We start from the raw sequence: 21,723 nt of genomic DNA, 5'->3' as shown, positions 1-21,723 counted from the left end.
AAATCGCTGGGCAGTGAGGTTCATTTAATACGGGTTCCAAGTCATTTTTATCACATTTTCACTCTTCCATTGACGATTTTGGGAGCTTTGGGGAGAAGACTTTCACTTAGCATTGTGAGGTAAGTTTATTCCACCCATCCTTAGTTTAATACTTGCGTATTAGGTAGATTAAACACTAAAAATTATGTAAAATCAAGGGGTTAGAGAAGGACCTAGGGTTTTAATAAAACTTAGATTTAACCACGAAAATTGTTATGGAATTAATTAGAAATCATATATTATTGATCCTTAGGTTGTAGAGAACAACTTCCTTCGAAAAATCTAGGAATCCGGGCACATGGGCCCGGGGTCGGAATTTAGGAAACTTGCATTAATGGTTGGAAAATTGCTTAAATAGCTAGAATTTGATCTTGTATGTCTATATTGACTAGTTCTTACATCATTTAACTAGTTTGGGATTGTTCGGCTCCGAATTGAGCGCTTGGACTTGTTCTTGATATTTGGAAGTGCGCTTTGGATCGAGGTGAGTCTCCTTTCTAATCTTGTAAGAAGGAATTGTCCTCATAGGTGTAATAACTGAATTAATTGCCATTATATGCGGGGGCTACGTGCGCACTAGGTGACGAGAGTCCGTGCGTAGCGACTATTATGTTAAGTTCGGGTAGTCTAGGGCCCAAAAGCATGCTCTACGTGATATTCTTGTAACTTGATGTTAAATTCGGAGTTGTATAAATTATTTGATTAAGGTAAATGCAACTAGTGAGGGAACCTTATTCTATTTGGTCCTTAAAAGAGAATTTGGGAATTTCCTGTGAATGACTACTCCTCAGATATACGTTATTGTCTGCTTATGATGATTTTATTTATGTTTGACCGCATCACACGTGTGATTCGCGAGCAGGGTAATAGATGCATCTATGGTTCGATCCATTCGACCCTCGGTAGTGCACAATTTATTTTTATGTTGGATCGGGTCGTACGTCCCTCGGTGTTATTTGTGCATGATTTTCTTAGCACTTTCTCTGTGGACTGGACCTCATATCTTCTTAATATATATATATATATATATATATATATATATATATATATATATATATATATATGGACACTCATGATGATATTTGGAAAAAACTGTCATGCCATGCTTATTAATTATAATACCGAGGTTATTCTTGCTTATTAAAATTTCCCCTCATATTATTTGACCTTAGTAAGTATCGAGTCGACTTCTCGTCTCTACTTCTTCGAGATTAGATGGATACTTACTGGGTACATGTTGTTTATGTACTCATACTACACTTCTGTACTTAATTGTACAGGATCTGAGGCAGGTGGATCTGGTTACCAGTCTGGTGCGCATCTTTGAGCGGACTCGAGACTTCTATGGTGAGCTGTTCCCTTCCATGCCATTCAGCAGCCTGAAGAAGTCTTTCTTATGTATTTACTTTTGCTGTCTATCCTGATTCGGACAGTAGGATAGTGCGATTCTTTTATATATTCTACTAGTTGCCCAGAGCTTGTGACACCAGGTCTTGGCACACACTCGAGTAGACATTTATTTTTATGTTGTATTATCACTTTGATACAGTATTGATCATTTCTGACCTCAACTTTAAATCGGAGGAATCTGCTGCGCGTAGTTTTGGTAAAGGTAAAATGAGAACTTAATTATACTTCCGCGTCGGCTTGCCTGACAATGGTGTTGGGCGCCATCATGACCTACTATAGAAATGGGTCGTGACAACATGGTATCAGAGCACTAGGTTCACGTAGGTCTCACAAGTCATGGGCAAACCTAATAGAGTCTTGTAGATCAGTATGGAGACTTCTGTATTTATCTTCGAGAGGCGATAGGGTATTAGGAAGGGCTACTCTTTATTCATTTCCTATCGTGAAGTGGTTGGTATACTAAATTCCCTGTTCTATTCTCTCACAGATGGTGAGGACACGCACTGCTGATGTTCTGGACCCGGGAGGAGCTGCTCCCCCCATTGCTAGAGGCCGAGGTAGAGGCCAGGGGAGGGCACCAGCCCGTAGTAGTGGACGAAGGCGTCCCAGAGTTATTCTAGTAGCACCACCAGCGGATCCTATGGGAGATCCTATTATCGAGGAGCAGGGCGAGGTGCCCGTGGTTGAGCCTAACCCAGTAGACTTCATGACAACACTGGGATTTCAGGAGGTCATGGGCCGTATGCTACAGTTCATGGATTCTATGACTCAGGATGGTTTATTTCCAGCAGACCCAGTTACCTCATAGACAGGAGGGGGAGTACAGATCCCTACTGCTCAGGCTCCAGGACATGCAGCTGCAGTGTATCAAACTCTGGGTGCACTACCCGCGTATGGGTCTCAGCCAGTTGCTGCAGTGGCACCCCAGGCCAAGCCAGCTGCGGATGGCGATTCACAGAAGTTATTGGATAGATGGACTAGGCTTCACCCTCCCATCTTTGGGGGTGAGCGAAATGAGGATGCCCAGGACTTCATCGACAGGTGCAGGGACAGATTGCACAACATGAGGATATTGGAGTCGCAGGGAGTTGACTTCACTACTTTTCAGCTTGAGGGCAGCGCCCGTAGATGGTGACAGTCCTATATTCTTGGTAGACCAGCAGGTTCTTCTCCCCTCACTTGGGGTCAGTTCACACAGTTATTCCTGGATCGGTACATTCCACCCTCTGAGAGGGAAAAGCTGCGGTATTAGTTTGAGCATCTTGAGTAGGGTCAGATGTCGGGGACCGATTATGAGGCAAGGTTCTCCGAGTTGTCTTTCCATGCACTCATGATACTTCCCACAGATGCAGAGAGAGTGCAGAGATTTGTTGCAGGTTGCACCCCACTATTCGATCGGGCATGGCCCGAGAGGTGGAGATGGGTACTGAGTATCAGCTAGTGATTGAGATTGCTCGCAGGATTGAGGGGTATCGCCAGAGGGGTAGAGAGCAGATGCAGCAGGATAAGAGGGCTAGATTTTTGGGAGAGTTCAGAGGTGCCCCAGCTAAGGATGAAGGTCACTTCGGGAGGGGTCAGCCCAGTAGGCCCCTGCATTTAGCGCCACCACCCCCTCCCCGAGGTACTCCAGTGAGGCCTTATTTCAGTGCGATGCCGGAGAGTTCGTACCACCCACCAGCTGTTTAGGGTTCCTCCGGCGGGTATTTTGGATATTAGGGTCCCTCTAGTGATCCCTTCAGTGCCGTGCCAGAGAGTTCATATCGCCTACCAACCATCCAGGGATCTTCCAATGGGTATTCGGGCCAACAAGCTCAGACTTCAGGGTAGCAGGCTATGGTACCGAGAGTATGATACGAGTGTGGAGATCCGGGTCACATGAAGAGGACCTATCCCAGACTTCGGGGCAAGGCAGTGTAGTAGGGTTAGCAGCCCATGATATCAGCACCAGCTACCCAGCCACCTAAAGGTGGAGGGAAGGCTGGTAGAGGCCATCCTAGAGGTGGAGGTCAGGCAGGGAGAGGTCAGCCAGCTACTGCTCAGTCAGGTGGAGGCCGGCCAGCCGGCGCTCCAGCCAGATTTTATGCCCTTCCGGCTAGGCTATATGCATTGGCCTCAAATGCCGTCATCACAGGTATTATTTCCGTCGGTGGTAGGAATGCTTCGATATTATTTGATCCAGGGTCTACTTTTTCATATGTATCATCTCTGTTTGCTCGTTTCCTGTTTATTTCTCCTGAGCCTTTGGGCACTCATGTTCATGTGTCCGCTCCCGTGGGCGATTCTGTGGTTGTGGATTGGATCTGCCGGTCCTGTGTGGTCAAATTCTGTGGTTTCGAGACTAGAGCAGATATTTTGTTGCTTGATATGATCGATTTTGAGGTCATCCTGGGCATGGATTGGTTATCTTCATATCACGCGGTCCTCGATTGCCATGCCAAGACTATTTCACTAGTGATGCCAGGGTTGCCAAAGTTAGAGTAGAAGGGTTCCACAGTCGATACACCTAGTCGGGTTATTTCTTTCCTGAAGGCTCGACATATGTTTGAGAAGGGTGTTTGGCTTATTTAGCTTATGTCCGAGACACCACCGCAGAGTCTCCGATGCTTGATTCAGTTCTAGTGGTTTGAGAGTTCGCCGATGTTTTTCCTTATGACCTTCCTGGCATGCCTCAGGATCGTGATATTGATTTCTATATTGATTTGGCTCCAGGCACCCAGCCTATATCTATTCCACCATACTGTATGGCTCCTAAGGAGTTGAAGGAGTTGAAAGAGAAGCTTGAGGAATTTTTGGCGAAGGGGTTTTTAGGCCCAATGTATCGTCATAGGGCGCACTAGTGTTATTTGTGAAGAAGAAGGGTGGGACCATGCGGAAGTGCATTGATTACCGCTAGTTGAACAAAGTCACCATCAAAAACAAGTATATGTTGCCTCGTATCGATGATTTGTTCGACCAGTTGTTGGGTGATTGGGTGTTCTCTAAGATAGACCTGAGGTTAGGGTATCATCACCTGAAGATTCGGGACTCGGATATTCCGAAGACTGCATTCCAAACTAGATATGGCCATTATGAGTTTTTGGTGATGTCCTTTGGCTTGACTAATGCCCTAGCGGCATTTATGGATTTGATGAACAGGGTATTCAGGCCTTATATTGATTCGTTTATCATCGTCTTCATTGACGATATCTTGATATACTTATGTAGCTTGGGGGAGCATGGGCAGCATTTGAGAGTAGTGCTTCAGACTTTGCGAGAGCAGAAGCTATATGCTAAGTTCTCCAAGTGTGAGTTTTGGCTAGAGTCAGTGGCATTCTTGGGGAATGTTGTGTCAAGAGGGGGCATTCAGGTGGATCCCAAGAAGATTGAGGCAATTTAGAGTTGGCCACGTCCTACTTTAGTGCCCGAGATCAGGAGTTTCCTAGGGTTAGCAGGTTATTACAGACGATTTGTGCAGGGCTTTTCATCTATAGAATCAGCTCTGACTAGATTGACCCAGAAGGGTGCTCCATTCCGTTGGTCTGATGATTGCGAGGAGAGCTTCTAGAAGCTCAAGACAGCTTTGACTACAACATCAATCCTTGTATTGCCTTCAGGCTTGAGGATGTATACGGTATATTGCGACACTTCATGCATTGGCTTGGGATGTGTACTGATGCAGGAGGGGCGAGTTATTGCATATACGTCGCGTCAGCTAAAGGTTCATGAGAAGAATTATCCTATGCACTATCTAGAGTTGGCCGTGATTGTTCATGCTCTTAAGATATGGAGGCATTATCTGTATGGGGCGTCATGTGAGGTTTATACTGATCAACGCAGCTTACAGCATTTATTCAAGTAGAGGGATCTTAATTTGAGGCAACGCATGTAGCTTGAGTCACTGAAGGATTATGACATCACCATTCTTTATCATTCGGGCATGGCAAATGTGGTCGCGGATGCCTTGAGCAAAAAGGCGGAGAATATGGGTAGTTTGGCATTCATTCTAGCAGCGGAGAGGCCACTAGCTTTGGACATTCAGTCCTTGGCTAACAGACTTGTTAGGTTGGACCTTTTAGAGCCTAGCCGAGTTCTAGCATGTGTGGTTGCTCAGTCTTCATTATTGGGGCAGATCAAGGCCCGACAGTTCGATGATCCACATTTGGCGGTTCTTAGAGAGACGGTACTTCAAGGAGGTACCAAGGAGGTTTCTATTGGTGAGGATGATGCTTTGCGGCTTCAGGGCCGTCTATGTGTTCCTAATGTTGATGGTATGAGGGAGACGATTCTAGAAGATGCTCACAGTTTGCGGTATTCCATTCATCCGGGTGTCACAAAAATGTATTGTAACTTGAGGAAGCATTACTGGTGGCGGAGAATGAAAAAAGACATAGTGGAGTATGTAGCTAGATGTTTGAATTGCCAGCAGGTCAAGTATGAACACCAGAGACCGGGTGGCCTACTTCAGCAGATGTCTATCCCTGAGTGGAAATGTTAGCGCATCACCATAGATTTCGTAGTTGGGTTGCCACGGACATTGCGGAAGTTTGATTCAGTATGGGTCTTTGTGGATAGGTTGACCAAGTCGGCTCACTTCATTCTAGTGGCAACTACTTATACAGCAGAGGTATGCTTAGATTTTTGTTCGGGAGATAGTCTGATTGCACAGTGTGCCTGTTTTCATCATATCAGACAGAGGCCCTCAATTCACTTCCCATTTCTGGAGAGCCGTTCAGAGTGAGTTGGGGACCCGTGTAGAGTTTAGCACAACATTCCATCCTCAGACCGAAGGATAGTCAGAGCAGACAATTTAGATTTTAGAGGATATGCTTAGAGCATGTGTGATTGACTTTGGAGGGCAATGGGATCAATTATTGCCTTTAGCGAAGTTTGAGTACAACAACAACTATTCATCCAACATAGAGATGTCTCCATACGAGGCTTTATATGGTCGATGTTGTTGTTCTCCTATCGGGTTGTTTGAGCCCGGTGAGGCTAAATTGTACGGTACAGATTTAGTACAGGATACCTTGGATAAGGTAAAGTTGATTCAGGAAAGGCTTCGCACAGCTCAGCCCAGATAGAAGAGTTACATAGATCAGAAGGCGCGTGATGTATCATTTATGGTTGGCGAGAAGGTTCTCTTGAAAGTCTTGCCAATGAAGGGCATTATGAGGTTCGGGAAGAAGGGCAAGTTGACCCCAAGGTTTATTGGTCCCTTTGAGGTGTTGAGGCGAGTTGGGGAGGTTGACCATGAGCTTGCCTTACCCCCCAGCTTATCGGGAGTTCATCCAGTTTTTCATGTATCGATGCTTCGGAAGTATCATGCCGACCTATCCCATGTGTTGGACTTCAGTACTATCCAGTTGGATGAGAGTTTGGGTTATGAGGAGGAGCCAGTTGCCATTATTGATAGACAGGATCGCCAGTTGAGGTCCAAGAGGATTTCTGCGGTAAAGGTCCAGTGGAGGGGCCAACCGGTCGACGAGGTGACTTGGGAGTCCGAGGAGAACATGCGGAGCAGATATCCACACTTATTCAGCAGCTCAGGTACTTTTCTATGTCCGTTCGAGGACGAACATTTGTTTAAGAGGTGGAGAATGTAACGACCCGACTGGTCGTTTTGCCTTTTCGGACCCCGTTCCCCTAAATAAAACTTCCCACACTTGCTTCAACTAATTTACGACTTGCGGGGACGGTTAGTTCGGGGTTTGGAGGAATTTTGAGTGATATATGCCCACTTGAGTTCTTAGAATTTTCTTAAAAGACTAAGTTTGACTTTTGTCAATATTCGTGATTTGACCCAGATTCGTGATTTGATGGTCCCGGAGGGTCCGTGGGAAAATATGGGACCTGGGCGTATGCCCGGAATCAAATTCTGAGGTCCCTAGCCCGAGTAATGAATTTTTATTAGAAATTGTTAATTTGAAGTTTTAAGGATTCAAAGAAACTAAGTAATGATGGATTTCATGGGTATCAGGCTCGTATATTGGTTCTGAAGCCTGATACAGGTCCGAAATATCATTTAAGACTTGCCCATAAAATTTGGTGTCAATCCGAGTAGTTTTAGGGAAATTTGGCCCGTTAGAGGAAAATTAAGAACTTGAAGTTCATAAGTTTGATTCATTTGGTTTTAGGGGTGATTCCTAGATTTCCGAAGGTCCGAGTAGGTCTGTCTCGTGATTTCAGACTTGTAAGTATGTTCGGGCGGGGCTCGGGAGCTCCGAGCATCAATCGGACGAGGCTCGAGTGAAGTGGAAAATTTGAGAAAGGGCTGAAGGTTGCTGCTTCTGTCATAACCGCACCTACGGTTAGTGGACCGCAGGTGCGAGACCGCAGAAGCGGTCCGTGCATCGCAGAAGCGGCCCAAGGCAGGCCAGGGCAGGAATCGCAGATGCGGCTCCCTTGCCGCAGATGCGGGCTTCAGACCGCAGAAGCGGTCCCAGCCTTCCCTCCCCCTTTTCGCAGATGCGGTCTCATTCTTGCAGATGCGGTCCCTTGACCGCAGATGCGGAAATCGCTGGACAGTGAGGTTTATTTAATATGGGTTCTAAGTCATTTTTATCACATTTTCACTCTTCCATTGACGATTGGGAGCTTTGGGAAGAAGACTTTCACTTAGCATTGTGAGGTAAGTTTATTCCACCCATCGTTAGTTTAATACTTGCATATTAAGTAGATTAAACACTAGAAATTACAAAAATCAAGGGGTTAGAGCAAGACCTATGGTTTTAATAAAACTTAGATTTAACCACGAAATTTTTTATGGAATTAATTAGAAATCATAATTATTGATCCTTAGGTTGTAGAGAACAACTTCCTTTGAAAAATCTCGGAATTCGGGCACGTGGGTCCGGGGTCGGAATTTAGGAAACTTGTGTTAATAGTTGGAAAATTGCTTAAATAGCTAGAATTCGATCTTGTGAGTCTATATTGACTAGTTCTTACTTCATTTAACTAGTTTGGGATTGTTCGGCTCCGAATTGAGGGCTTGGACTTGTTCTTGATATTTGGAAGTGCGCTTTGGAGCGAGGTGAGTGTCCTTTCTAATCTTGTAAGAGAGAATTGTCCCCTTAGGTGTTATAATTAAAGTAATTGTCATTATATGCGGGGACTACGTGTGCACTAGGTGACGAGAGTCCGTGCGTAGCGACTATTATGTTAAGTTCGTGTCTCGTACCCTTCTTCACCTTGATCCTTTTACTTACTGAAACTTGTGTCTCCCTCCTTATTCCTTTTTACCATAAGAGTGGATAGGCATTCTTGCCTTAGGGATCCTTATCAAGAAGCTTACACATCTTGACATACAAATAATTTGCTGAATACCGCATATTTATCCATCATAAGCATGATGCAAAAATTGAGTTCATCTAGCTCAACTCTTCCACAGAGTCTAGGGCCCAAAAGCATGCTCTACATGATATTCTTGTAACTTGATGTTAAATTCGGAGTTGTATAAATTATTTGATTAAGGTAAATTCAACTAGTGAGGGAACCTTATTCTATTTGGTCCTTAAAAGAGAATTTGGGAATTTCCTGTGAATGACTACTCCTCAGATATACGTTACTGTCTACTTGTGATTATTTTATTTATGTTTGACCGCGTCGCACGTGTGATTCGCGAGCGAGGTAATAGATGCATCTATGGTTTGAGCCGTTCGACCCTCGGTAGTGCACACTTTACTTTTTATGTTGGATCGGGCCGTACGTCCCTCGGTGTTATTTGTGCATGATTTGCTTAGCACTTTCTCTGTGGACTGGACTTCATATCTGCTTAATATATATATATATATATATATATATATATATATATATATATATATATATATATATATATATATATATCGGACACTCATGATGATATTTGGAAAAGAACTGTCATTCCATGCTTATTAATACTAATACCTCGTGTTATTCCTGCTTATTAAAATTTCTCCTCATATTATTTGACCTTAGTAAGTATCGAGTCGACTTCTCGTCTCTACTTCTTCGAGATTAGACGGGATACTTACTGGGTACATGTTGTTTATGTACTCATACTACACTTCTGTACTTAATTGTATAGGATCTAAGGCACATGGATCTGGTTACCAGTCTGGTGCGCATCCTTGAGCGAACCGGAGACTTCTACGGTGAGTTACTTCCCTTCCATGCCATTCAGCAGCCTGAAGAAGTCTTTCTTATGTATTTACTTTTGCTGTCTATCCTGATTCGGACAGTAGGATAGTGCAATTCTTTTGTATATTCTACTAGTTGCCCATAGCTTGTGACACCATGTCTTGGCACACACTGGGGTAGACATTTATTTTTATGTTATATTATCACTTTGATACAGTATTGATCATTTCTGACCTCAACTTTAAATCGGAGGAATCTGCTGCGCTTAGTTTTGGTAAAGGTAAAATGAAAACTTAATTATACTTCCGCGTCGGCCTGCCTGGCAATGGTGTCGGGCGCCATCATGACCTACTATGGAAATGGGTCGTGACATTAAGCTTCCTCAAAAGAGACTAAGTGTTTCAAACCTTACCAAATCCTTACCGAAACCCGAGCCAACCAACCTGATCACATATAGAACCGATAGACAAAGCAATAAGAAGCAGAAATAGGGGGAAATGAAGCGGTAACTCATGAGACGACTGGTCGGGTCGTCACATCCTCCCCAACTTAAACAAACGTTCATCCTCGAACGAGTCAAGAAACATACCTGAAGTTTCAAACAGGTGAGGATATATGCCCCGCATCTCCAACTCGGTCTCCTAGGTAGCCTCTTTCACGGGCCGACCTCTCCACTGCACTTTCACTGAAGCTATATCCTTTGACCTCAACTTTCGAACCTGACGCTCCAAAATAGCTGCTGGCTCCACATCATAAGTTAAATCAACATCCAATTGGACCGTGCTGAAATCCAGAACATGAGACGGATCCCCAATATACTTCCGGAGCATAGAAACATGAAATACCGGGTGCACACTCGACAAGCTGAGTGGCAAAGCAAGCTCATAAGCCACCTCCCCAATCCTCTGAAGCACCTCAAAAGGCCTAATAAACTACGGACTTAATTTCCCTTTCTTCCCAAATCTCATAACACCCTTCATGGGCGAAACCTTCAACAGAACCTTCTCGCCAACCATGTAGGACACATCTCGAACCATCCTGTCAGCATAACTCTTTTGTCTCGACTGCTCTGTACAAATCCTTTCCGGAATCACCTTCACCTTGTCTAAAGCATCCTGCACCAAGTCTGTCCTCAATAGCCTAGCCTCACCCGGCTCGAACCAACCAACTAGAGATCTACACTGCCTCCCATACAAAGCCTCATATAGAGCCATCTGAATACTCGACTGGTAGCTGTTGTTTTAAGCAAACTCCGCAAGCGGTAGAAACTGATACCATGACCCTCCAAAATCAATGACACAAGCATACAACATGTCCTTCAATATCTGAATAGTACGCTCGGACTACCTGTCCGTCTGAGGGTGAAAAGTTGTTCTCAACTCAGCCTGAGTACCCAACTCTTGCTGCACAGACCTCCAAAACTGAGAAGTAAACTGAGTGCCCCTATCTGAGATGATGGAAACTAGGACACCATGCAAACGAACAATCTCCTGAATATAGATCTCTGCCAACCGCTCTGAAAAATAGGTAGTACACATAGGAATGAAGGGCGCGGACTTGGTAAGCCAATCCACAATCACCCAAATAGCATCAAACTTCTTCAAAGTCCGTGGGAGTCCAACTACAAAGTCCATAGTGATCCGCTCCCACTTCCACTCTGGAATATCCATCCGCTGAAGCAAGCCACCCGGTCTCTGATGCTCATATTTCACCTGCTGACAATTGAGACACCGAGCTACAAATCCCACAATGTCTTTCTTTATTATTCTCCACCAATAATGCTGCCTCAAATCCTGATACATCTTCGCGGCACCAGGATGAATGGAATACCGCGAGCTATAGGCCTCCTCTAGAATCAACTCCCGAAGCCCATCCACATTGGGCACACATATCCGGCCGTGCATCCTCAACACCCCATCGTCACCAATGGTCACATCTCTGGCATCATCATATTGAACTTTGTCCTTAAGGACAAGCAAAGATCATCATACTGGATCTCTCTGATGCGATCATATAAGGAAGACTAAGAAACCACACAAGCCAATACCCGAGTGGGCTCCGAAATATCTAACCTCACGAACCGATTGGACAAGGCCTGAACATCAACCGCAAGAGGTCTCTCCCCAACTAGAATATATGCCAAACTCCCCATACTCACCTCCTTTCGGATCAAAGCATCGGCCACCACATTGGCCTTTCCCGGATGGTACAATATAGTGATATCACAATCCTTAAGCAACTCCAACCACCACCACTTCCTCAAATTAAGATCCTTTTGCTTGAACAAGTGTTGAAGACTACGATGATCAGTAAACACCTCATAAGACACATTATATAAGTAATGCCTTCAAATCGTCAACGCGTGAACTATGGAAGCTAACTCCAAATCATGAACGGGGTAGTTCTTCTCATGGGACTTCAACTGATGAGAAGCATAAGCAATAACCCTACCCTCCTGCATCAACACACAACCAATACCAACCCTCAAAGCATCACAATACACAGTATATGAACCTGAAGCTGATGGCAAAACCAATACTGGAGTTGTGGTCTGAATGACCTAAAATTTTGCACACACCTCCTAAATGACACCACGGAAGTACTTCAACTCTCGTAATTCCATTCCGACCCCTATATCAAAATCTTACTTATCAACCGGAAATCGCCAAAATATCAACTTCGTCAATTCAAGCCTAAATCTACTCCGAACCTCCAAAACTCATTCTGATCACGCTCATCAGTCTAAAATCACCTCCCAAAGCTATCCGAACCATCGGAACTCACATCCGATCCCTCTAACACATAATTCAATATCTGGTTAACTTTTCCAACTTAAGCTTCCTCAAAAGAGACTAAGTGTCTCAAACCTTACCAAATCCTTTCCGAACCCGAGCCAACTAACCTGATCACATATAGAACCGATAGACAAAGCAATAAGAAGCAGAAATGGGGGGAAATGGAGCGGTAACTCATAAGACGGTTGGTCGGGTCGTCACATAACATTATTCTATAAGCAGTATAGGCATTTGAAAAAGAATCAAGTCTTTTTATCTGATTGAGTATGACGACTAGAGTATTATCTTCTACTTGTACTATTTCCCTAAATACTTTTAATTTAGAGAATAAGTCTAGACCGTCAATATCGGAGTGACTATTATGTCTTAAAGACATTTCAAGGATAAGGCAATATTTTTTCATATTCTCATCATCTAATGATTTTAATATTTTACCACTAAACAAAAAAACAAAAATACGTTCATATGCTTCGAATTGTTCAAATCTATTTTGAAGCGACAGAATGGCTTGGTCTACTATATATAAAAAGTAATCTACTCTAAAATATTCTTCAAGAGACTTTGTGGTTTCGTTATCAACATTCTTATCAAATTATTTTTTTCTATAGATTACACGTTTTTTACGAAATTCAGATTCTATATTCATCTCAGATGTAATTTTCTTAGCAGAAATCATAGCAGTTGTGAACCATTCTTCTCTATATTTTTGAAAATAAGAAATAAGGCCTCTTAGTTGATGTATGGCTGCATCAATATGCATATCTTTTGATTGTAAACTTTTACTAACTGAATTAACAGCAAACAACATATCATACCAAATGGTCATACCCAATAAAAACTCAAAATTTTGAAGCTCGTATGTCGCTAAATAATTAGCTTCACTTTTAGTTTTTTGATCCTCACTAGCTTCTGCTAATTTCAATAAAGCATCTCTTATTTGTGGAGTTTGAAATCTTTTCGCTTTGATACTTTCAATACGACCTTCCCAACATGTTTGTGACAATGATTTAAGAGTTAGGTTGGGTATACTATCTTTGAAAACTTTTCATCGCTTAGTAGAAGAAGAAAAAAGTGAATATATACGGTGTACCACTCCAAAGAATAATATAGCTTTTGTACAAGAATTAGCCAGATCACAAAGTACCAAATTTAAATTGTGACAACCACATGGTGTATAGAATGATCTAGGATTTATATCCAGAAATTTTTTTTGTACTCCTTGGTGTTTACCCTTCATATTGGATCCGTTGTCATATCCTTGTCCTCTTAAGTTATCAATATCAAGTCCAATATTTTCTATCTCATTTATAATAACTTCAAAGAGACCTTTTCCACTTGTATCATCCACTTTTAAAAATTCAAAAAAAATATTCAGTAATTTTTATTGGAGTTGCTGAAATATCAACACTCCGCAATATAAAAGACATTTGTTCTTGATGACTTATATCTGGAGTGCAATCAAGTATGATTGAGAAATGCTGTGTTTCTTTGACTTTTTGAATAATTTTATTTCTAATTTTACTTGCTAACAAATTTATCAATTCATTCTGTATATTATGTCCAAGGTAATGATTATGAATTTCATCACGCTTAATTCGTCGAACATGTTCTTGCATGATTAGATCAAATTCCGCAATCATTTCAATTAGACTTAAAACATTTCCATTGTTTTCTTGGTATATTTTTTCATTTTTCCCCCTAAATGCCAAATTATTTTTTTCAAGTGTCTTTATCATAGCAATTATTCTTGTCAATACATTTTTCTAGTGCTCTCTATCTCTACTAATTTGTTCTTGAACATCTTTATATATTGTTTTATTTTTGTGCAATCTCATTTCTAAATCAATCCATGCACTCATATTAATAATATGCACATTCGTAGTTTCATGAGCTTTGAGTTTAGTACTAAGATTTCTCCAATCTCTAGTTCCTTCACTAGCTAGTTTACTGCTACAAGCACTAGAAGTTGTAGTAAATAACTTGCAACAAAAATAAAATACTTTATCCAAGTCTTTAGAATAAATTAACCATCTCCTTTCATGTCTTTCCCCGTTTTCCAACTTTTGGATATAATGTGTAGTAGAAAAATATCTTAGGAATTTATCCTTGGAAAAATCTATTTCTGTAATTCTAATTGGTCTTTTTTCTACTAATAGATCTCTCAACGTTGTATCTACATTAGTCCATTGACTAGGATCATATATGTTTTTAGGAGTGCAAGTATTCAATTCATTTAAAAGTTCTTGATTTTTTTGAGGATCTATGTCAGATTTCTCACTAGCTTCTTCTTTTTCTTGGATTCTATTATCATCTAACTCAACTAGATTATTAGCTTGTTCATTCAAAGAACATTCTCCCATATTTTCTAGTTTAGAGTTTTTAATACTTGATAAAAATTTGTCAAGTGCTCCTTTTTGGGATTGTATTAAAATTTTAATTTTTCTCTTTTTTTGAAGTTTTGCATAATCGGATTCATATTTTCTAGTAGACATATTTATACTCTAGTAAATAACAAAAACTACAGTATATCTATGAAATAAAAATATAAAAATGACAGAATTTACATTAAAAATATAGCAAAAGGTTAGAACATTAGAACCTGATTCAATTGATAAGTAGATTCCCAAATAACTTTTTAATGCTTTTGTGCTTGAAAACCTGGAAAAAAATACACAATTTTGTATATTCAATCCTCTTCTATCGAAAAAATATACAATTTTATATATACAATACTCTTCGACCGGCTCTTGCCATCAAAATAGATTTCTAAACGGAATTAAAATTTCAACTCTAAATTATAATAAGGAGCAGAAAAATTTCATTGTGAATATGAGTCTTATGAGATTACAGTCATATCATATTGTAAAATTTTAAGTAATAAAAAATCAATACATATTATAAAATTTTATTTTTTTCAATCCTCTCTTAATTGACTAATGACTACCAAAATCAGTCCTAAGTACAATATGTAGAAAAAAAATACTCGAAAAAAAAAAAACTTATCATTGAAAAAAAAAATTGTACTTACCAACTTTGTATTTTATTCCACAAAGAATGATCACAAGAGTCTTATAGTTCTTTTGACATGAAGGAGTAAGAATTAACATAAAGCTTTTTAGAAGTATTAAGTAATGTAGAAGAAGAAGAAAACAAGTATAATTTCAACTTTGTAGTAGTGAATAAATAAATATGAAAAAAAAGTCACTCCCAAAAAGGCAAAACAGTAAAAGTAACGATTCATATCCCCAATATGCAATAATGGTAAAAGTAAACGTTTATTTTCCTTTTCCATAACAAAATTATAGTTTTTCACATTAAATACTTAAATTTTCTAAAAGGAAAATAAATACATAAACCTAAAACTACTAAAAAGTGGGGCCTTCAAATTTATGGGACCTAAAGCCCTTGCCTTACCTGCTTTGGGCTTCAGCCACCTCGCGTACGCCCCTGATTACATGAAAGACTGAGACAGGATTTCTATCTAGCTAGGACAATCGACGGAGATAAATTCTTTATCAATTTGTGCTGTCTTTTGTTTCCTTATTTCATGGGATCAAAGCTAATGAATATATGTACAAATTCTCAAATCAAATTGATTACTAGTCTCTATTTTCTTGAAACTCAGAGGGTGTATTCTACCAAAAAATAAAGAGAGGGTATGTAATCGTTCAGAAAAGACGCAGGTTATTGGTTGAGTGTGCATTGAAAAAATAGTCACTACGATTTCTAATGATTTTCAAAAATCATTTGCTTGCAACTGGAATCTCCCCTACAACAGTACTCAATATGAGCCATCTATTTAACCGTAGCAGGTTATCCAATGGACTAATCAGATAATGCAAACGGACTAAAACAGTCATTATGGAATACTAAAAATGAAATGAAACAGGGGTTAGGCTTTGACTTCTATATCAATCATTTACTTATTTATTGCGTGATAAGCTAGATAGCTAATTTCAGTCACACATACTTGGTCCGCACTAAGCTCTATGTTGATTTTTCTTTTCTTTTTTTCTTTACATTAAAGCAGGAAACTAAAATCTAACATTTTCAAGTAATTTGTACTGTACGTGACTTTGTACAAAGGAAAACTCTTAAGTTGATTCCCTGTGGATGACTTCAACTAATAAGTAAATAGTGGACATTAAGAACGGATATAGGATGACATATGTAAAAGTTCTCTAATTTAAAATTAAAATAAAATGGAAAAGATTTTGCCAATACTTTACGAGGACAAAATAATCAGATAGCTATAACGTAACTGTTATATGTATTGAGGCAAACCTCTGGTTCTCTTAGTTTACCTTTTCTTTTCTGAGATTGTCAGTTCCTTCTGTAATTTGGATACTTAAGCTTTGATGTATGAAAACCAAATCGTTTTCACCAAGAATAATATACCCACTGCTCACACTTGTTTTATAATTCCCAGTAAATTTTCAATGGAGCACCAGTGGTCTAGTGGTAGAATAGTACCCTGCCACGGTACAGACCCGGGTTCGATTCCCGGCTGGTGCATTGTTTTTACTTTTGGTTTGTTTTCTGCATAATAAATAATTGGAGAAACGAGAAAAATGTAAAGCGCCCACCGTGGGGCTCGAACCCACGACCACAAGGTTAAGAGCCTTGCGCTCTACCAACTGAGCTAGACGGGCATCTTTGGTAGGCTGCTGTAATAGTAATATTTATTAATATTGACATTTCACAGCGAAAGCATAACATTTTAGCTTTCTACTCTAAGGAACTATGAATAAATGTACTGGTTAGTGCCATTGTGGATAAGTTAATCAAACCATTGTAACCAAGCGTCCAAGATTGCTTGTCATTTAATAATAACGAAACCCCTGTAGCTCAAAACTACTTTTTTGCATTTGTTTATCTTGTCTCCATTTTTAGGAACTTGATCCACCATGGGTTGATTTTCATCTTTTAATCATAAAATGAGATATCATTAACTGATTTGTTAAAATATAGTATGAATTTACGGGCTAAAAATACTTCTACCACTTTTTTTTTCTTCTTGATTATACGATATGTATAACAAACAGTTAAAACTCTAGAAAACAGTGGACCATCGTGTGAAAAACTGTTTTTGCATCAATCTCTTGACTACAATATATGCATTTTTCACTATTGAAGAGATGAATTGCAGCAAAAATACCCAACAAACAAAGTGAATATGAAAGACCAAGATATAAATTTCTACACCTACTAGCCAAAAGATTTTCCTCAAAAGTACTATTTTCTTGGGTGAGATATAAATTGGGAATCTGAGCCCTGTTAAGGCAGCACAGATTGCTCTACAAACTTTGATTCACTTAGGCGGAGAACTTGATAATAATAGAGGACTCTTTTCTTCAGGATATTTGATAAAAAGGGAAGCAGAAGCCAAGATCTCTTGTTTTAATCCCAATTTCTTCATAAGAAAATCCAACTCCCTTTTGATTGTAGCCTCTGAGAGAGTTAAACAGCAAGCTACATTCTGAACCATGGTAATTATTTCTTGATAACCATTCTAACCATGGTAATTATATCCTGGTTAACTCCTGAAAATTGCAAACCACTTCCTTAAAAGAGGCTCACTGATCTAAGCAAAGGCATAAACTCCATAGAAGAACATGGCTGAGTTACAATTGAGAAACCAAACTGAATGGAGAATATAGAACCTCCCATTTTTGTGGTTTCTCATTTTTCAGAACTAACGAATTAGGTATACTATTAGGTAATCACTAAAAGGTGATGGAACTGGGGTATTGAAAGATGGTCGAGGCACTGCTCCACGGCCCACGTGTTGTGTAGAATTAGATGGTCTACTATGATGGACTCTACCAAACTGACCCCTACCTCCAGATGAAGTACCACTAGAACTACCAGAACAACGAGGTCTCTTATCTCTTCCCATAGCCTCTCGTCCCTGGCTACGAATACACACTAATCCAAATGTTAACTGAAAGAAACAATATATTTTTGCTTTCTCTAGAAAACATGCAGGTTACTAGGAAGTAAATTAAGTTGGAAATGAAAAAATAAAAAGGCAATGATACAGAAATGATTTTTGGCAACACGGACTATATTTTTCAGAATACAAACTGAAAAAAGAAGAGCAAAAATTGTATTGGCCTACAACTGATAATTTTAAGAAGGAGCCACAGTTTTGTTGTTTGATTCATACAATTCAGGTATCCGATCCTTGTAAGGCAGCACAAAATACTCAATGAACTTCGACTCTGTTAGGCTCAGAACATAATAGAGATCCAACTTTCTCCTCTCAACCTTCTTTTCATCCAAAATTTTCAAGACTTGCACCCGAGGTACCACCTTTTTTTCCAAACTATAGACCAAAATTGAAGGATGAGAAGCCAAGTAAGCAGGTTCAAAACCGAGCTCCTTCATGTAAATATTCAATGCTTTCTTAATCTTAACCTCTGAGAGTGCTACACAATAAGGTAATTTCCTGAACATCACGAGTATATCATCATCAGACCATCCAAAACTCTTGAAAATTTCAATCTTCTTTTCCAACCTAGACTTCTTTTGTGAGGCTAACGTATGAAATCCATAAGGAAAAATAGGGGAGTTAAGCGGAACCTGAAAATCCTTCTCCACCCTATGCAATAAATCCTTAACCCACTCAGTCTTTTGTGTAATGTACCTAGGATTCCTAAGGACAAGTGTTTTTATTTTCACATCAGAAACACCACAGTTTCTCAACAACAATACATTAGACTCCATAATATGATAAGCACCAAAAGAAAGCAACCATGGAGTTCTCTTTACAGCCTTAACTACATTTTCATCAGTGCCCAAAGTTCTCCTAAGACAGTCAATAGTAGGTCTTAAATGAGTAACTAAACCTCTTTCAACAATTGTTGTATCTTTAGTGATTACATTCACCAGGTCCGACCCGGATAGCCCGAGGTCCATAAGGCACTGGAATTTGGGTTTTAGGGTTTTGGGAAAATCATAGAATAGCAATTTGGGTACGCTAGAAACTAATTTTTTCATCTGGGTGTTGTCCAAACCGGATTGTTTCAAGAATTTGAGGACTAAATCGGGATTTTTTAAGGATTTCCATGAAGTTACCTTGGAAGATGTAGAGGTTGCTTCTTCTTTGGAGAATCCTAGAGAATTAACCAGGTATTTTACCAAGAAATGTGTCGGGGCAGGAGCTGGGGTTGCACTTGTTGAATAGAAATATTGAGATACAGCTACTGCTTTGCCTCTGAACCTGACGAGCATATCGTTTAGCTATTGTTGTTAAGGATTTTGCAAGAGTAGAAAATACTTCTTCTACCATTAACATTAACAGAAGAGTTGATGGGGTTAACTGTTTAGATATTTAGTTCGAAAGAAATGGGTCTTAATCTGCAACCCACCCAGCCCGTTAAAATTGGGAGAAATTCAAAAATAACCAGATTTATAAGTGGTCAATCAAAAATAGCCACAACTTCAAAAGTAATCAAAATTTAGTCATTTTTCATGTAAAGATAAATCTAAACGAAAATATTGTTCAAAAGCCGGAAAATACTCCAGTATAATATGCTGGAATTCCAGTATAATATGCTGGAACTCCAGTATAATATATTGTAGTTCCAGCATAATATACTGGAAGTTCATACACAGGTGTTCCAATCTCTAATATATTATGCTGGAACTTTCCACGTATTGGAGTTCCAGCTTAATATGCTGAAAGTTCATACACAGGTGAACCGATCTCCAGTATATTATGCTGAAATTTTCTGTGTTGCAGCAAAATAATGGCTATTATTCAATGACTTTGCAAACGCTAGTTATTTTTGAATGACCAGTCCAAAAACTGGCTAGCTCGTGCGATTTTAACGTTAAAATTGTCTCAACTTGCACCACACACACGGGATAAATTCAAAAATAGCCAGATTTACAACTGGTCGTTCAAAAATAGCCCAATTTCAAAAGTAATCGAAATTTAGTCACTTTTCATCTAAAGATAAATCTGAGCGAAAACACTGTTCAAAACCCGAAAAATACGCCAGTATATTATACTGGAGTTCCAGCATAAGTATGCTTGAACTCCAGCATATTATACTGGAGTTCCAAGATAAGTATGCTGGAACTCCAGCATAATATGATGGAGTTCGAGCATAAGTACACTAGAACTCCAACATAATATACTGGAGTTTCAACAAGTATAATTGTCCAGTATAATATACTGGAGTTTGGAGCACCGGTGCTCCAGTCTCCAGTATATTATACTAGAGTCAGCAAAGTATACCGGTCCAGCATAATATGCTGGAGTTCATACACAAGTGCACCGAACTCCAGTATATTATGCTGGACTGGTCTCTGTTGCAGCAAAATAGTGGCTATTTTTCATTAACTTCGTAAACGCTGGCTATTTTTGAATGGTCCGTCCGAAAACTGGCTATACCGTGCTATTTTTACCACACGCTGCTAACAATTCCACGAGCTAGCCACTTTTCAGACCATCTTTTAAAATAACCAATGTCTGAAAGATCATTAAAACGTCGTTACGTTTAATGCGGAAACACTATGACAGAAGATTTCCAAGTAAAAATCCAAAAGACTGTCTTGAATTTGAAGCTTTATTTTTTCTTGGCCCATCCCACATAGGCTTTAATCCGCCAATCACACCACCCAACCCTAATTAAGAATCCGAGAAGCACTATTATGGTAGGCCGTAATTGACTAATTGTCCTTAGGTATTAGTCAACTGTAGGTAAATGAACAATCATGGGGTCAACAAGAAGGAATTAGCTAGTTGACAGCAGGCGTACAAAATCAAGTCTAGAGACTTGAGTAGAACTACACAAAGAACTACATTAGTCAAGTATTTAGAAAACGGGAACATTTTTTTTTATGATTTATAATCACTAAAAGTTGAGAAAAATAAAATAAATTGATAGAGTTGTTCAATGTCTAGTTAATTTGATTCATATATTTTAATAAATCTGTTAATGTTATTTCTCTCTTTTTTTGCTTTATAAATAAATGAAGATCAACACAACTAAAGAAACACAACATCCCCATAATGGGACAAATTCCTAAAAAGGGAAAAAAGATACGTTCTCCGGTCTAAAATAAGTAATTTTTTGGATGTTTTCACACGGATTAAGAAATCCACCTTTTAACATTAATTAGCAATGGAATTGACCATATTAACCTTTATTATTTCACATAAACACTCCTAACACATATTCCAACACTATTTACTCCAAGGATAATGTAGAAAAAAAAATTAATTCATTCTTGAAATCTGGAAAAATCACTTATTTTGGACCACAAGAAAAAGGCCAAAAAATCACTTATTTTGGACCGGAGGGAGTAAAAAATGAAACACGTGTCTTTAGCTACAGGGGTTTGGTTATAGTTATTGTTGAATCTATTTTGA

At 39.6% G+C, this 21,723-nt stretch overlaps 1 protein-coding gene and 2 non-coding genes across 3 annotated transcripts; 1 reads left to right on the top strand and 2 right to left on the bottom strand.

Annotated features, from left to right (window-relative positions):
• The first annotated feature begins 16,782 nt into the window (after positions 1-16,782).
• TRNAG-GCC (transfer RNA glycine (anticodon GCC)) lies at positions 16,783-16,853 on the top strand. Its single transcript has one exon. It is a non-coding gene; the product is annotated as a tRNA-Gly (tRNA).
• Positions 16,854-16,917: 64 nt separating this feature from the next.
• TRNAK-CUU (transfer RNA lysine (anticodon CUU)) lies at positions 16,918-16,990 on the bottom strand. The gene has a single exon. It is a non-coding gene; the product is annotated as a tRNA-Lys (tRNA).
• A 1,480-nt stretch (positions 16,991-18,470) lies between these two features.
• On the bottom strand, positions 18,471-19,632 carry LOC107831282 (uncharacterized). Its single transcript, XM_075243973.1, has 3 exons — positions 19,564-19,632; positions 19,419-19,456; positions 18,471-19,149 (listed from the first exon to the last, which is right to left on the bottom strand). Exons 1-3 carry the CDS (start codon positions 19,630-19,632, stop codon positions 18,471-18,473), a joined length of 786 nt encoding a protein of 261 aa, XP_075100074.1.
• Between the last annotated feature and the right edge of the window lie 2,091 nt (positions 19,633-21,723).

Source organism: Nicotiana tabacum, chromosome 3 (genome assembly GCF_000715075.1).
Source record: "Nicotiana tabacum cultivar K326 chromosome 3, ASM71507v2, whole genome shotgun sequence".
In the NCBI taxonomy this organism is placed as follows: domain Eukaryota; kingdom Viridiplantae; phylum Streptophyta; class Magnoliopsida; order Solanales; family Solanaceae; genus Nicotiana; species Nicotiana tabacum.
Note: the sequence above shows the minus strand (reverse complement) of the source record. Positions and strands in the feature narration are given on the sequence as shown.

What these genes read in the sequence shown, in the direction of transcription:
- LOC107831282 (XM_075243973.1), bottom strand. Translation starts at nt 19,632, where the DNA reads ATGGTAGAAGAAGTATTTTCTACTCTTGCAAAATCCTTAACAACAATA. An exon ending in CTAAACGATATGCTCGTCAG is followed by an intron (nt 19,457 to 19,563) that starts GTTCAGAGGCAA and finishes TTAATTCTCTAG; the next exon opens with GATTCTCCAAAGAAGAAGCA. An exon ending in CAACCTCTACATCTTCCAAG is followed by an intron (nt 19,150 to 19,418) that starts GTAACTTCATGG and finishes TGACTGTCTTAG; the next exon opens with GAGAACTTTGGGCACTGATG.